The 16,831-nt window shown below is 37.1% G+C and overlaps 1 protein-coding gene across 2 annotated transcripts in view; it reads left to right on the forward strand.

Annotated features, from left to right (window-relative positions):
• Epc2 (enhancer of polycomb homolog 2) overlaps positions 1 to 16,831 on the forward strand; it is a 95,004-nt gene that overhangs the window by 22,853 nt on the left and 55,320 nt on the right. For both annotated transcript variants that reach the window (XM_005346392.3, XM_013346040.2), the window contains exon 2: positions 7,513 to 7,672. In XM_005346392.3, the coding sequence (XP_005346449.1) occupies positions 7,513 to 7,672 (160 nt within the window). The remainder of the gene's footprint in view (positions 1 to 7,512; positions 7,673 to 16,831) is intronic.

Genomic DNA, 16,831 nt, shown 5'->3' on the forward strand with positions numbered 1-16,831 from the left:
GCCAGTACGTGCAGTAGGATCAAAAACCCATTGCCATTGTTCTTGAGTTCTCAGTAGTCCTCATTGTCCGCTATGTTCCGCAAGTCCGGTTTTATGACATTTTAATCACACACACACACACACATACACACATACACACACACGTGCACACGCATGCCTGCATTTGTACAAGTTTTGGAGATTAAACCAGGGCCTTAGTTATGCGAGTGCTTTATCACTGGGCTACAGCCCTGTTAACAGATTCTTAGGAAATAATAGGTGTAATTAGAATTCAAGATTATACTGTTGAACTATGTGCTAAGTGAAAAGGAAGAGTCAAGCCTTATCCCTCTAGGATCATGAAGAGTCATGACCCCCAGCTCCACCATCACTTTTTAATCTTCCAAAGCCTCATGTATCATATGGATGACACTGCCACATTTGACTGCTGGCTTGGGATGAACTCTTGTCCTCTTAGGTCATATTAGCATGAGCTTTAGTGTGCTGTTATTTTCTAGGAGCTGAAAACTCTTAGGCCTTTTTCTTTCACAGGTTGGAAGCTTAGCTGCATAGGTCCTTGCCCTCAGGGCACTTCTCTTTGTTCCAGTGCAGAGTAGGCATCTCCCTAATGGCATCACTCTCCTTTATGTTACAGTCTTTCTGTACCTGTCTTCCCACCGTAAGCTTCCTATTGCACTTTTTCTCTCCAAATTAGACAGTTGTACAACCATACAATATGATCTGTATTTCTTTCTGTACCTCTTGTTATATTTCATTGCAAATCTGCGTAAGAGCTATTGGTAATAACTATACCACTGATTAAACTTATGTTCTCTTGAATTTGGCAAAAAATTATCTTTAATTTTGCCTAGATAAGTTCTTAGGACAAGGGCAGAAGGCAGCCAGATTCTTTGCCAACATACCAAATAAATGGCTTCTACCCCAGTTATTAATATTGCTCCCCTATGAAACCTCTTCAGTAGGACTTATGCTACCAGAATTATTCTCAGCCTTGCTATCTTCCAGACTGCTATTGGAACAGCTGCATAAGCTTTACTTACAGCATTGAACCCCTTCTTAAGTCCACATTTCCAGAGTCTTCCTCCAGGAAAGAACATGGCTCAGTTTTTTCACAGCAACAACCCACTCTTCTGGTGCCAGATGCTGTATCAGTTACTTTTCTGTTGCTGTGCAAAAGCACCATGACCAAGACAATTTACAGAAAGAAGAGATTTTTTTTTTTGGCCTTGTTATTCCAGAAATACTGTCCCCAGTGACAGGGGAAGCATCACAATATGTGGCTGTAATAGGAAGCTTAAAGAGTACATGTTCAAATGCAAAACAGAACCACAGAGTGTAAACTGGAAGTGGGGTGAGGTTGTGACCTCTCAAACCCGCGCCGCCGCATATGCATGATCTCCAGCAAGGCTCTACCTCCTACAGGTTCTACATCCTCCCCAAACAGCATCACCAATCAGGAACCAAGTGTTCAAATATGTGAGCCTGGAAGAGGTAGGGAGCATTTCCTACTCAGATTACCACAATTGATACATATAGCTGAGTCACATGGTGGTTCTAGTTTTTTAAAGTAACCTCTGTACTGATTTCCATAATGGTTGTACTAGTTTGCACTCCCACTAGCAGTGAATAAGGTTTCCTCTGTTCTCACATCTTCATCAGCATTTGTTGTGCCCGCCCGCCTGCTCTCCCTCCCTCCCTCTCTTCCTCCCTCCCTCCCTCCCTCCCTCCCTCCCTCCCTCCCTCTTCCTGATTTTATGAAGCAGGTTTTCTCTGCATAGCCCTGGCTCTGAAGACCAAGCGGTATTTGAGCTGACAGAGGTCCACTTGCCTCTGCCTCCCAAGTGCTGAGATTAAAAGGCATGTGCCACCACCCGCTTAGATTTGACACTTTAAAAATTAATTTTATCCCATTGAGTTTTATTTTAATGGGTGGTAGATATTTTTGTACTCTCATGAATGTTCTTAACATTTGTTTCAGGGGAGGGTATAGCTGAATTACTTGTAAATAGTTTATTACCTTTTATTACCTTAACAAAAGTTTATTACCTTAACAAAACCTGGGTTTTGTTAAGGATTCTGGATCTACTCTGTTGTCCCACCTTCCTTGAGCTCTTTCTTCTCTCTCATGTTCCCTGTCTAGAGTTGTGACCTACAAACACACAAATAAGTGCATACACATATTTAAATTTATTTTCTGCTCATCTTTGAGAGAAAATGTGGTATTTGTCTGAGTCTCGTTTTCTGTAGCATTAATTTGTTCCAGTTGCATCCATTTTTGCCTGGAGGTGATTTTAATTCACCACTGGGCTGAAAGTCAGATTTAAAATGTTCTAGAACTGCAAATTTAATTAGAATAGGAAAATGACTTCTAGAGTTTTGTTTGTCTTTGTTTCTTGTCTATCTTTCTCCATGTGTTCCTTTCTTTGATTTTGAGCAAAACTGCTAAATACATGTAAATAGTTTGAAACTTTGGTGCTGATTGCTTTTTGTAATACCTGCCCTTTGAGATAATGTAGAAAACACTGAAGGACTTGGACAAGGACACTAGGAACCAATTACAATACCTGATATTTGGGCACATTTTCCTCAGACCTTTTTTTCTCTTTTTCTGTGTTTCTTTTTAATATTTCATTTACGCATATTACCATCTCTCATCCTGTGCACATCACTACTTACTGAGATTATTCTGGGTGTATGACTTGGTTTCCTACTTTTTCTACTTAATGCAAAATCATTTTAAAATGTCTTTAGATTAAGCCAGATTTATACTTGGGAGGCAGAGGCAGGTAGATCTGGCCAAGTTCAAGTCTATCCTTTCCTATATAGCAAGTTCCAAGATACCTGTAGCTGTCTATAGCTACATAGTGAGACCTTTTGTCAAAAATAGTTCTTAAATTTTTCAAAAAGTGTTGAATGGCAGTGTAACAGTTTCATGTGGACTGCAAAAATAGAATTACTCTAGTACTATAGATAGGTCACTTCCAGTTACAATAATTGCATGATTAATAAATTAACTGTTAGTTTATTAAGGTAACATCACAATACTACCTTTTGTTTTGTTCATTTCATAGATTTCTTTTCCTAGATCTTGAAGTTTATAGAATACTCTGAACACAATATTTCCTGCACAGTTCTGTGTTTTAGTTATGATTATACCACTGTAAATACTACACCAGTAATGATTATACCACTGTAAATACTGCACCAGTAATGATTATACCACTGTAAATACTACACCAGTAATGATTATGTGCATGATGATTTTATTCCATTTTTAACCTGCATGCTTTTATTGACACTAACTAGACACTCAAGTAAAATGGTGACCAGAAATAGTGAGTTTTGCGGTATTTGACTTGTGCTGCCTTTGGTTACATAATGTGATGTTAGAGGTGAATTTTCTATGGTTGTTTGTCTTCTATCAAGCTGAGGAAGTTCCTGTGTTTGAAATTTTAAATATAGATGAGTTATTGAAAGGTTTTCAAAAGTACTTAAACATTTTAATTTTTCTAGGTTTTTTTGCTATTCTTAAAATTCCATTGTTTTGTTTTTCATGCCTTTCCTTGTTTCTTGAATCATAAGGTTATTGTGAGCTTGTGATTGTCAATGGTCTCTAAAAGCTAGAAAGCACTATGTAACTGTAGGAAGGTGTTACTGTGGGTCTGACTTTCTGTGACCATAGGGTGAGTTACTCAGCAAGGTTATAACAAAATACAGCCTTAGGTACTAGACATTACTTATCCAAAGCTTTGCCTTCCAGAATGCAGTTTGTGTTGTTTTTATGGTATCCTCATAATCATTTGGTTGACTCAAATTTGTACCATCAATATAGCATAGTATTAGTTGTTAGTATATGAGAAAATGTAATTGGTGAGCTTGGGATCCTACCTTGTGAAGAAAAGTACATTGAAAGTGTGGAGACAACTAGTCCTGTCCTCAAAACCTAGCTTTTGTTGCTAGGCTGCACCTTTATCCATTTTGTTCATGTCGTTTTTGCTGCCTGGAATTTTTTTTCTTTGTCAAATTGTCAGTCTTCCTAAGAGTCTCAATATAGATATTATATATAGATAATTATATATAGATATATATATAACCTAATTATATAATATATATTACATTCTTTGGGCATCTTTTCTGTTCTCTTGAAATAGTGGTTTGACTATTGAGAGGAGCCATACTTGTCAGGTTCAAATAGGATTGTAACCTGAGTGTTTCACTTCTACCAAACAAGCTTCTTAATAGCAGAGACTGTGCTCATTCACTCTCAGATTTTTGAGTGACAAGATAATATCAGTGTACTAACTGGTTCACTTAAACTTGTTAAAAGGATGACTGATAATAAATAATTTTAAAATTTATCTATTTTATCATCTGATCTTTATTTGTATTAGTATAGTATACTTCTGTGTCTTGAAGCTCAGTTTATTTTTGTATGTGTGTGTGCTGTGTGTATTAGTGTTTGAATATGTTTTTTTTGGGGGGGGGGTTTCGAGACAGGGTTTCTCTGTGGCTTTGGAGCCTGTCCTGGAACTAGCTCTGTAGACCAGGCTGGTCTCGAACTCACAGAGATCCGCCTGCCTCTGCCTCCCGAGTGCTGGTATTAAAGGCGTGCACCACCATCGCCCGGCTGAATATGTTTGAAAAGCTTAAATAGCATTTAAGGTCTTACAATATTTATATTAAATTGGTCAATGCTTTCACATTGAAGAGGAGAAAAGAAGAAACATAGAAAGGAGGGCACTGGCTAGAAGATGAGTAGTCTCAACTGTATGTTTCAGACCTGGATAAGGAATGAGGGTGATGAGTGAGTTTCATAGGAAAGTGGAGAGGTTGAAAAACTGAAGCTTTTCTTAAAACTGGGGAACAAACTGTTGATAACAGATTGGAGATGTATGTGGAATTAAGGTTGGAAAGTAGAAGTTGTTTCTCTTCAGGAGAGGGCCAGGATTGTGAGAGGCAAAGGTAGGTAGGAGGATGCAGAGGAAAAGGTAGAAAATGTTAGAATTTTACAGGTCCCTCTTTTTGCTTCCCATCACCTGTACCATAATTTGACAATGAACAAAGGAAATTTACTGCTTTGTATTAACTCTTGATTTATTTGTGTCATGATCTTCATCAGTATCTCTCATAAAAGTGGGAGTAGTCAAGTCTTATTTGTACCATCAGTGTTGTCGGCATCACCAAAATATCTGTGATTAGCTCTATGCTTCAGTTCCCCTTGGCTGTAGGCTTGTGAGACAGACGGACTTTAGACATGCCTTCCTATTTTTTCAGAGCATATTATGTCTACCACATTGTTTAGTAAGTCTACTATCAAAGTAAATGACTTTGATTTTTTTCTAAGTGTCTTACCACATAACTTGCTTTTATAATATAATCCATCTGAATTATTTTTTTCAGTTTTAACATTTTGTCTTTATGATATCTTTGATACTCACTAAATTTGGCAATATTCTTTTGCATGTGAAATCTCTTCAAATCATAGTTTTCAAAAGTTTGGATAGATTCCCAAAAGTGCAGTGCCTTCCTATGTGCTTTGACATACTAGTCATCTGCCACTGTTTGATGACTAATCCTTTTCTTCTGCAAGTTTCCTTTGGATGCTTTTCTTTCCTTTTCTTCTCAGCTCTTATAAAAGCCATGCTAGTACTTAAAAAATAATAGCTAAGGGACTATATTTACTTTTATTATGAACATTAATTGACAGAAAAGCAAAAAGCCCTTCCGCACCTCAGCTGCCAATGCAGCTCAAGTGGGTTGTTGCCAACTTACAGAATGCAGCAGATGATGTTTGAGGCATGACCAAGGTGTGGAAGGAAGTATTTTAATAATCAAGTATATTGCCTTTTGAATAACATTAAACACCTATTGTTTGTAATAGTTGGCTAAAATTTTATTGATAATTGCTGCATGTCACTTACCATGCCGCCATGAGCACTTGTAATGTCTGATGGTGTAAATTCGATTGTGCTTGGAACGCGACACTGTAAAGGTGCATACCACCTTCAGACTGAACCCATGTATACATACAAATAGTGAGACTATAAAGTTTATTTTGCATGACACTGTGATGGTATTTAATGTATAAAGTACATGGTTGAGAACCACTCACGTGAATTATTAAATATTATCAAGATCTCTTAATGTTTTAAGTAAGGTTATGATTTTGTGTTAGGTCATATTCATAGTTATCTTGTTTATTGTCAACCTGTGGTTGTGACTGTGCCTGGGACTGGGCACCCCTACACAAAAGACATGAATGAAGTTACTATCTAATTTCTTAGATCCTGTAGAACTTCATAAATTAAAATGGTATAAAATGATAGTGTTAAGAATTTGACTTTGCTCGTATATAGCCAAGTTCACCACTTAGAATTATGTAAGTTTCGCCACTTAGAATTATGTAGCCATGACAAGTTACTAAGCACATTTAACAGCTCGGTTTTTGTGTCAACAATACATTTTTGCATTCTCTGAAATATTAGGAATATAGTAGGTTTAATTTATTAAATATATATTTAATAATAAGTATGTGCTGTTTTGTGTAATTTATAGATGTAAATAGGAGAAGCAGAAATAGCTGCTCCCTAAGAGCATGCTTAATGCTTAGTAGGTAAATGGAAAAATGAGATTTTGTATGTGTGTGTATAATCTGTAGCTAAGTGGAATGGAGAAAAAACAAAGCTTTCCAAGGTGTGATGGGCGAGGTCTGTTTTAGATGAGGAAATCCTAGGAAGATGAAACTAAAGGATTTTAAATGTAGGCTATTTGGATACTACTTGAAAACAGGAAGAAACATTGTGGCTAGAGCAAAAGATGAGAGGTTGAGGTGTCAGAGAAATACTACAGAGCCTTAAAGGTCATTGAGGAATTTTAACCTTTACACTGATATGATAGAAATGTTTGTGTGAATCTGATTTATCTTCCAAAAGGGAAACTGCTATAATGGGAATGAGTATAGTAGGATATTCAGAGGCTATTGATGAGAAGTTATTAGAACATGTGTATATTTTATAGGAACTATTTGTTTAATATTTATTAAATATTTCCTGTCATGGTTATAATACTATTTGTTGGGCATAATTTCATCTTTGTTTTTTAATTATTCAGAATGTTGTACTCATTAAGTTTAAAGTGTAGATTTAAGAATTAATACCTATGACTTGAAATTTTTTTCTTAATCTGGTAGTGGTGACAAATACCTCTATGTATTTAGCGAACAAGATATAGACTTATAATGGAAATATTAAAATTCTAGGTTATGAACATATATGGGTTTGTCTTTTTTAAACTCTATTAAGTTGTGATACTAATAATAAGCCACAGTTATTAAGGGAGAATGATGGGAAAGCTTTCTTGGGTATGCAGAAAAAAAATCCAATGATTTAGCAAAGGGGGACTATTCATAATTGATTTTTTTTGCAGTTAATTAACCAAGTAGCTTTTAAATAGAATTATGCTTTGAGTTACTATCACCAACACAACTTATGTTGCCTACTTTACATTTTCCAGGAACATCACTTACAGCGAGCTATTTCAGCACAGCAAGTATTTAGAGAAAAAAAAGAGAGCATGGTCATTCCAGTTCCCGAGGCAGAGAGCAACGTCAACTATTACAATCGCTTGTACAAAGGGGAGTTTAAACAGCCCAAACAGTTCATTCACATTCAGCGTAAGTTTGCTAATTGATTGTTTTCTGTTTGTAATTTTAAATTATCAATTACTGAAAAACTTTTATATTGTCTGAGATTTTAAGCTTTCAGTTCATATATTCTGATAGAATGTTAAACATTAGAGATTTAAATTTGTTTATATTTTCATTTGAGCTTGAAGATTACTCTGAGTTTTTTTTATTGAAAAAAATTTCCAACTTTGAGTTTTAATAATATTTGAACTATGTAATGTTTATATAGTATATGGTTTTATAGAACACAGTTTATTATTCAGGTAAAAAGATGGTGGGCTATATTCCTCAATAAGATTTGTTTTTTAAAAGGTCAGTGTTTATAATGCTCACTAGTAGGGCTTTATCTTTAGAAAATTCAAAATAACATTTTTTGTTTTTACGTTTTATAAACTATAATTTTTTTACTACTCTTCTCCCACTGTTAATATATAAATGGTCATCATCTTTAACCTTATTATTTTGATGATCTATCTCCTAACTATAACATTTATTACCCCTTGTTTTCTGTTCTTAACGCTATTCTGTCAGCTCTACAAAGTTTGCCTTCCACCAGAGTGGTCTTCCAACCTTTTCAGTCTGATTCAATCATGTTCTTGATTAAAATTCTACTGTTTCTTATTGCTAATATTATAGACACAAGTGTCAGTGCCTTCATATCTTGTCAGAATTGTAAACAAATTTTACATTTTACATGTGGATGACTTGTTAGGATGAGACTCCAGGGCTCTATTTTGGGAATTCCTGCTGAAGTGCTTACCTTTCTGACTCTCCTTGGGTATGGGGACTAGAGATGGATATTTTGACATCATAGGGTTTTAGATCTGGTTTTAGGTTTGTTGATGCCTGGCAGGTACTATACACTTGGATGCCATCCTCTCAGCAATGACAATTTTTAATAAAGTTTCCTAGGTAATTCTGAAACGTCACACTTAAGATTGATTATTTTTTCATTGATCCTAAGACGTCCATCTTTGGTTTTTTATCTTTGAAATGAGTTTTTGTTTTCAGTTGCTGTTGTCCCTAACTGAAGTTTGCCCCTCTGAACAGAATCCTCATGTATTTCTGAGAGACAGCAGGGTACTGCCAACTTAAGACTACTTGAAAACAGTTGCTTGTTTGTTTCTATCTCCTGCTTTGGTCTATACTGTTAGCTTTAATTCATACTACAGACCAACTTAGAGTTCAGTTCTCAAAAGGATTCCTGCCCCCCCCCCCCTCCTACCATAGTAAATTGAGCAATTCAATTTTTTTATTTGCTCTCCCTCTGCATGTTTGACTTATCTTACATTTAAAGTAAAGTATTAAACATTTTAATAGTAGGACTCAGTCATAAAGCTTTAGGACCCATATAGTAATGACAGTCCAGATAGCATCAATAATAGAGTAAATATCCAACCTTCTTACTGGCTTGGGTCATCCCTTAATCTTGAGTGTCATTTCCTGTTATTCTTCCCCTCACTCTGTCCTAGGGAGTACTGCAGCTCACCTACATTTCCTTACCTGTACATACTCAAAAGCTCCTTTCCATCCCACAGCTCATTTAAGACTAAATTCCCCTAGGAAGTTTACCCTGACTCTTCTCATTCTACCTCTCCTCTTTGTTTATCTTGTGCTTGTGTGTGGAGGTGGGGGTGTATGTCCTTTTCGGATTTTCTATATGTAGTAACCATTGGTAATCATTCTTCTGTCTTTTAGACTGTGATCCCCCTGGTGAGCAGATAGTTTTCTCTTGTTTATATGCTTATTGACTCGTTTCCAAATGATACTAAAAATTAAGCCCTGTGGGAAAAGAATCATTTTCTAGTGACCTTTTTTCATTTTGTTTTCTTTTTGTGCTCAGGATGGAATAGACCTAGGCAAGTACCATACCACTGGGCCACACCCCAGCCTTTCCTCTGAAGCATTCAGGGAGAATATATTCACAAACATTATTTATGTGATTTGCTTTCTGTGTTCTTTGACTTTTAATCCTTTCAGTTTCTTGAATTTGCCTTTGCCTTTATATCAATAAGGAAGGAGACAGATTTTCACAGTGGGAATCTTAAACATTTTTCCTAACCTAAAAAAATCAGTTGTTTTGCATTTTAATAGCAGGGCTAAATACCAAGAACAGCTATTAAAAATCTTTCTTGAAAAGTAAAACACTAAAACTAAGTGTAACACATTTGCCCCATTTGATGCAACAAACATGTCTCTTACATTGATTTTTTTCATTTTATTTTATTCTAAGTTTGTCAAAATGTATATGTATTTTATTATATATCATATTGTACATGGTAGTTTTATATTCTACCTTTCTCCCTTAAATTTTAAGGTTGTGTATATATAACCTGTCATTTTAAGCTTATACGTAAATTTTATATAACTTCTTTTTTTTGTTACATTTATTGGTGTTTTGTCATGTGTTTCAGTTCCTCTGGAACTGGGTTACAGACACATGTGAGCTGCCATGTGGGTCCTGGAAATTGAATCGGGTCTTCTGGAAGAACAGTCAGCCCTCTTAACCTGCTGAGTCATTTCTTCAGCCCTAAATACAACTTCTTACAAACCCTATAAATATAATGAATTTTGGAAAATGTCACTAAATTTTTCCCTTCCTTCTTACTAAAAAATTTGTAAGCATCCCATTTACCTAGCTAGGGGAAAAAATCACGGTGGTAGGATTTGGCTAAAATCTTCTGTGACTGTGGGTTTGCTTAACTGTAGCTCACATTATTCTATAATTGTGACCGCCCATTTCCGGATCTCTCAGCACCTTTCTGTTGCCTATAGGACAGAATATTTAGTATACTTGTATAATGTAATGACTTTCTTTCACCTCTCCAACAACGTTTGGCTCTGTGTTTTTACTATAAAGCCAACTTTATTGAACTGCATTAAAATTGGGTGTCTTTTTCTTCCTCTGAATTCTAAGCTCATTAGAAGGAGCCCATCACATTTACTTGAGTATTTCCAGTACCCATGCAGTCTGAAGCTGCTCTTTCAGTGAACTTTGGTTTGCTAATTCTTCTGACCTTTCATGTTTTGAGCTATAGGGGTAGGAAACTCTCTAAAACTCAATTTATATATAAAATACCTTATTTGCTTGCACCTTCTTAGTCCTTCTACTCTTATTTTTAAAATAAGTGTTGTCCCTGGGATTGCTTTTAGGAGTGTTTCATGTCTCCTTTCAACAAAGTTTTTGTTGTTGTTTGCTTAAAAGCCTCTTCAGTTGCAAAGAAGGCAAAAGCTTTCTGTTGTCTCTCAGATTTTTAAAATCTGAATCTCATTGCATGCTACTTAACATGATTTTGATTAACTTGAATGTTTGTTGAATAAATGAGTAAATGATTAAAGATAAATGTATACATGCCTTGATTGTTCTTAGTAATTTTGCAGGACGTAAAAATTGTATACTGAGTTAAATATAAAACTAAATTATTAACACATTCAGTGAAATTTGAAGACTTGCTCTGTGGCATCCAAGTTAGAAATTAAAAAGTGTGTTCCCCTACTCATCAGCAGTATTATTTTAGGGTAGAAGAATTGAGAGTAGGTCAGGTTTTATGGCACATATGTATAATCCCACCATATGGGAGGTAGAGGCAGGAAGCTTGTGCGATCAAGGCCAGTCTGAGCTACATAGTAAGATCCTGTCTCATAAAACCAAAAGCCTGAAATGTAGCTTAGTGGTAGAACATTTGTCTAGGATGTACAAAACCTTGGGTTTGACTCCCAGCACAGACTCCCTATCTTACCCCCTACCCCCCAGTGCTGAGAATGGAATGAATCTGGATGTAAGATACCTATCGTTTTCAGTGTGTTTTCTATAGTCACCACACTGGCATTCTGAGAATTTACTCATAACACATGAGGGTATTCCTTTTGGACTTGAATAAGTTAATTAAATTCGGGACCCTCTTGAGGACAGTGTTGGTTACTTGCAGTCAGTTATTTAATTTCCCATTACCCCTTTTATTTAGTGGGGAAATATTTTACAATTGTTGTCAAGTGTCAGAATTATAGAACATGAATAAATTTGAAATGTTGCATTAATGTTAATTTTGCATCTGCTTTTACAGTTAGTTAAATGGTCTTAGTAGCAAACCTCTGTTCCTTGGTTTAAAAGGAAGGTCCATTTCCTCTTTCACTGTAATACCTTTTGCCATATATCTGTAGATCACCTCCCCTGCTAGACTAAAGAGAGTTCAGGAGAAAGAGTTGGTGAAGTAGCTCCTTGTTACCTGTCAGGTCAGAAACACACTCAGAGAATTGAATTGTTCTAATCTGCTCCTAGGATCCTGACGCCTGGGAAGATAAGTATGTGTGGCCACTGCTTTCACTTCAGTATACTTGGTGTAGGCTCCTTGGGAAGTTGATTATTTTCAGTCTGCATTGAAAAAGGTGAAACTACACCCAGTATAAACTAGACCGTGATATTGTTTGTTTTCAGCACGTGTGTGAAATATATGCCAGACTAACATCTAATTTTACTTTGTTATCCTTGAAATATTCTTCATTGTTTTCTCCAGTGAATAGGACTGAACATTGACCCTTTTCCTTGAGATAGGGGCGAGCATAGTTTTATTGAAAAGAGTTAGGGATGATCTAAATTTCCTTTGATTGAAAGAACAATCCAAAGCAATTGCTGAGTTTTATTGCATTTCTACATTAGAATTACACAGCAGAAAGAATTATTTCAAGGAGCATCTTTTTTTAAAAATGTCATTGAATATTAAGAAATCAAACTGATCATAGGTTGATTGCAATGACATCCCCTATTCAAATACGCAAATTCTAGAAAACAGTGCCATTAGTTCAAGACAGCTCATATCAGATTTGTGGCAAACAATTTTCCAGGTTAAGTTGGCCCAGGCATTTAGAAGGATGACTGACAGAGTGAGCAAGGCAGACACAGACAGTAGTCTCAGCTGCTGCTGAGATCAGCCCACTCTGAAACTTAAAGTGTTTGGATGGCTGCTAGTTCAGGAAGGAAGAATGTTCCTAACCTGGAAGATACTACCCAGTGAAGGTATTTGGGTTAAAGCAAAATAATAAATCTTTTGGTCATCGTGGTAGGGAGATGAAAATGTCTGGAGTTCAGGAGAATACATGCTTCTTTGACCTCAGTGAAATTTGTATATCTGATACTTAAAATGAGGGAGATGGAATTTAAAAAGCAAAAGAAAATAGATTAAATATCATGATTAAAACTCAGAGAAATTAAAGCCATTCTAATAGTTAACTTGCATTATTGTGTGTGGTCGTGGTTTATTGTTTGTTTTGGCTTTTCAAGACGGGTTTTCTCTGTGTAGCCTTGGCAGTCCTGGAACTTGCTCTGTAGACAAGGCTGGCCCTAAACTTAGAGATCCATCTGCCTCCCATCCGCCACCACCACCTGGCTGTGATACATGTTTTATGGCTATTTAAGTATATAAAACACACAAAAGAATAAGATTGGTTGTAGAGAACATGTTGCCTATTGATAGAAAAAACTGATGGGACATACCTTTTATTTTATTTATTTATTTATTTTTGCTTGCCTGGCAGAGTGTCAGAACATTGTGCATGAGAAGGATTAAGGTGCCAGGCATGGTGGATGGGGTGGGGCACTATTGTTGTTTACATGCAAGCACTTAGAACCTTTCTGTGTGTCTTCCTACAGAATATACTGTGGAAAAACAGAACATGTCTGGTTGTGCTTGTAAGAGTTAACCAGGACACTCACCCAGCAGCTAGCATCTCTCCTGATGATGCTGTGCCATGCTACCTGGGGCGTTGGCACCATTCGATATCTTGACTCGCTACCTTGATTAAAATCTAAGGGAAGTTTGCTTTCCTGCCTTATAATTCTGTGGATTACCTACCTATAAAAGTGTTTTCTACCCTAAAATTTCCTGAAAATGCTTATTTCTTAGACTCTTAATAGGAAACTAAACCTTTCTTCTTATATAGTGAAATAGTTCATGTTAACTGACCTGTGCCCAGGCTCTGTTTGCTGTTATACATTTTAATTATACTGGACCAGTTGTTTCTTATACGGTTGCCCAGAGTTTTAGGGTATTAGCCTGCACACTGTCAACCACAATAAACTAAGTTCAGTCACCCATCCTCTATATGTCAAATGAACAAGTAATTTTGTGAAAAGTATAGAACAGATTTGTCGAGTGTTGCCACAATGGGAAGAGAAATAGATGTGGGAGGTGTCTAGTGACCCATAGAGCGGTTTTTAGGATACAGGGCATGAAATTTAGGTTTAAATCGAGGGCAAAAGCTTTGCATAATTAACTGTACTGATTAGGATGTTGTTTTGCCCATCGCTGAGTCATCATTGTCTTTGATCTGGTCTTTCTTGAAGGTGGTCCCATAAGTTATCAAAACTCTGTGGCAATCCCTTTTTGGGAAGGCCAGCTCCTCCTGCTGTCTGGCACCAGGCTTCAGTCTTTCCCTTTCCTCAGCATGGAATTCCTGGAAATTTTAAGTCTTTGGCATCCATTGTTTCAGCAGTATTCGTAAAGGAAGGGCATCATCTTTAGGATGTCTCCTCTCCTAGCAAAGCAATTATAAAAGGAAGGCTGTGAGGCATCTTATATTTTGACACTCATTTAAGATTGACACCCAGTTTAGAACCCAAGATTTTACAAAGAGCTCAAGATAATGCAGCTAATAATCAAGTAGAGTTAAGATTTGAATTGAGACCTAATAGTTCTACTGTTTGCCTTTTTTTAAAAAAATCATTGATACTGTCTCTCAGTTGTGGCTCATCATTGTAAATTCCAAATTCTGATACACAGTGGACATTATTATTCTAAAGGGGTTGTAGTAGAACCAATGGGGGACAAACCTTTTTTTTTTAGATTTATTATTATGTATACAGTGTTCTGTTTGCCTACATACCAGAAGAGGGCATCAGATACTAGTAGAGGTGGATGTGAGCCACCATGTGGTTGCTGGGAATTGAATTTAGGAACTCTGGAAGAGCAGCCAGGACCCTTAATCTCTGAACCATCTCTCCAATCCCTGATCTCAGTCTATATAAAAATTTTTGCTCTCATTCTCTACTTGCCAAAGTTGGGAGTGAACAAGAATGATTATTGTCTAGAGGGAAAATAGAGTGTCAGATAGTAAGTAGGAACCACTGACCCAGGATTGTTAAGACACAAAGTGATTTTTCTGTTCACAAAATAAATAAGATGGTTTTAAATAAAACATGGCATTTTGATTCTAAAAGAAAAAAGACATGTGAAACAAACATCATGCATGCTCATCCTGCACTGCAGCCATGCTTATGGTGAGCTACTTTATCAGTTCCTATTGTCCTTTCTCAGATAAACTCCCCTGTTACACTCTGTGGGTATTCCTCTCTTTTTAAAAACTTATTACACACACACACACACACACACACACACACACACACACACACACGGCACCTGCCATGCGTATTTTGCTTGTATGTATGTCTGTGCACCACGTACACACACACACACACACACACACACACACACACACACACACACACGGCACCTGCCATGCGTATTTTGCTTGTATGTATGTCTGTGCACCACGTGTATGTGCAGTGCCTAGAGAGACCAGAAGATGTTAGATTCTCTGGGACTGGGGTTACAGAAGGTTGTGAGCTGTCATATGGGTGCTAGAAATTGAACCTGGGTCACCTGGAAGCACCCAGTACTCTTAACTACTAAGCCATCTCTCCAGCCTCCTCCCTCCCTCCCTCCCTCCCTCCCTTCCTTCCTTTTTCTTTTTCTCTTTTTCTTTTGCTGTTTTAGAGCTGGCTCTGTAGACCAGGCTGTCCTCACAGAAATCCACCTGCCACTGCCTCCCACTGGGCTTAAAGGTGTGCACTACCACTGCCCAGCATGTGCGTATTTTTCTACTCCTTGCTTTTTTATGTTTAAGACTAATTTAAAAAGTTATAGTATGAAAATAAATCATATATTGGCATGTATAGGGTGTCTTTTTTCTTTTTGTTTACTCCAGAGTAATAGACCTCTGTGTGCGTGTGGAGAGTATTGTGTGCCAGTTAAATATCCAGTTTCTTGTTAAGGCAGATGTGTGTGTTTCTGGTCTTCTGTTGTTACATATAGTGCTTTAGTGAAAAGTCTTGAACATGGACTTCATAGAAGCATGATTATACATATTTGTCACCAAAATTCAGATGTAGTGTTCTTGGAGATTTTACCATTTTATGTTGATGTGAAATGGTTATTTTTCCATTGTTTAATTAAAAGTTTACTTTTAGTTTTTGTAATTTTGTTGATCTAATTGTTGAAAAATTATATGCCTTGGAACAGTAACTGTTATTTTTTTTAATTAAAAATTTCCACCTCCTCCCATTTCCCTCCCCCTCCCTCTCCACTCCAAAGAGCAGTCAAGGTTCCCTGCCCTGTGGGAAGTCCAGGGTCCTTCCTCCTCCATTCAGGTCTAGGAAGGTGAGCATCCAAACAGACTAGGCTCCCACAAAGCCAGTCCATGCAGTAGAATCAAAGCCCAGTGCCATTGTCCTTGGCTTCCCAGTCATTCCTCATTGTCAGCCACGTTCAGAGAGTCTGGTTTGATCACATGCTCCATCAGTCCCAGTTCAACTGGCCTTGGTGAGCTCCCATTCCACCAGCCCTGCCGTCACAGTGGGTGGATGCACCCCTCACAGTCCTGACTTCCTTGCTCATGTTCTCTCTCCTACTCCTCATTTGGACCTTGGGAGCTCAGTCCAGTGGTCCAATGTGGGTTTCTGTCTCTATCTTTATCCATCGCCAGATGAAGGTTCTATAGTGATATGCAAGATATTCATCAGAGTGGCTATAGTATAGGGCCAGTTCAGGCACCCTCTCCTCAGCTGCCCAAGGAACAAGTTGGGGACATCTCCTAGGACACTTGGGAACCCCTCTAAGTAACTGTTGTTTTTTTTAAATTATAATATAATTACATCATTTCTTCCTTTGCTTTCCTCCCTCCAAAGTCTCCCACATACCTCTCCTTGCTTTTTCAAATTCATGATCTCTTTTTACATTAATAGTTGTTACATGCATATATGTATGTAGTAATAGGCTGCGGGCTGCGTCCCGCCACCCAGCTAGCTTTACACCCAAAATAATTACACAGAAACTGTATTCTTTTAAACACTGCCTGGCCCATTAATTCCAGCCT

Source organism: Microtus ochrogaster, chromosome 4, assembly GCF_000317375.1.
Source record: "Microtus ochrogaster isolate Prairie Vole_2 chromosome 4, MicOch1.0, whole genome shotgun sequence".
NCBI classification, from domain to species: Eukaryota; Metazoa; Chordata; class Mammalia; order Rodentia; family Cricetidae; genus Microtus; species Microtus ochrogaster.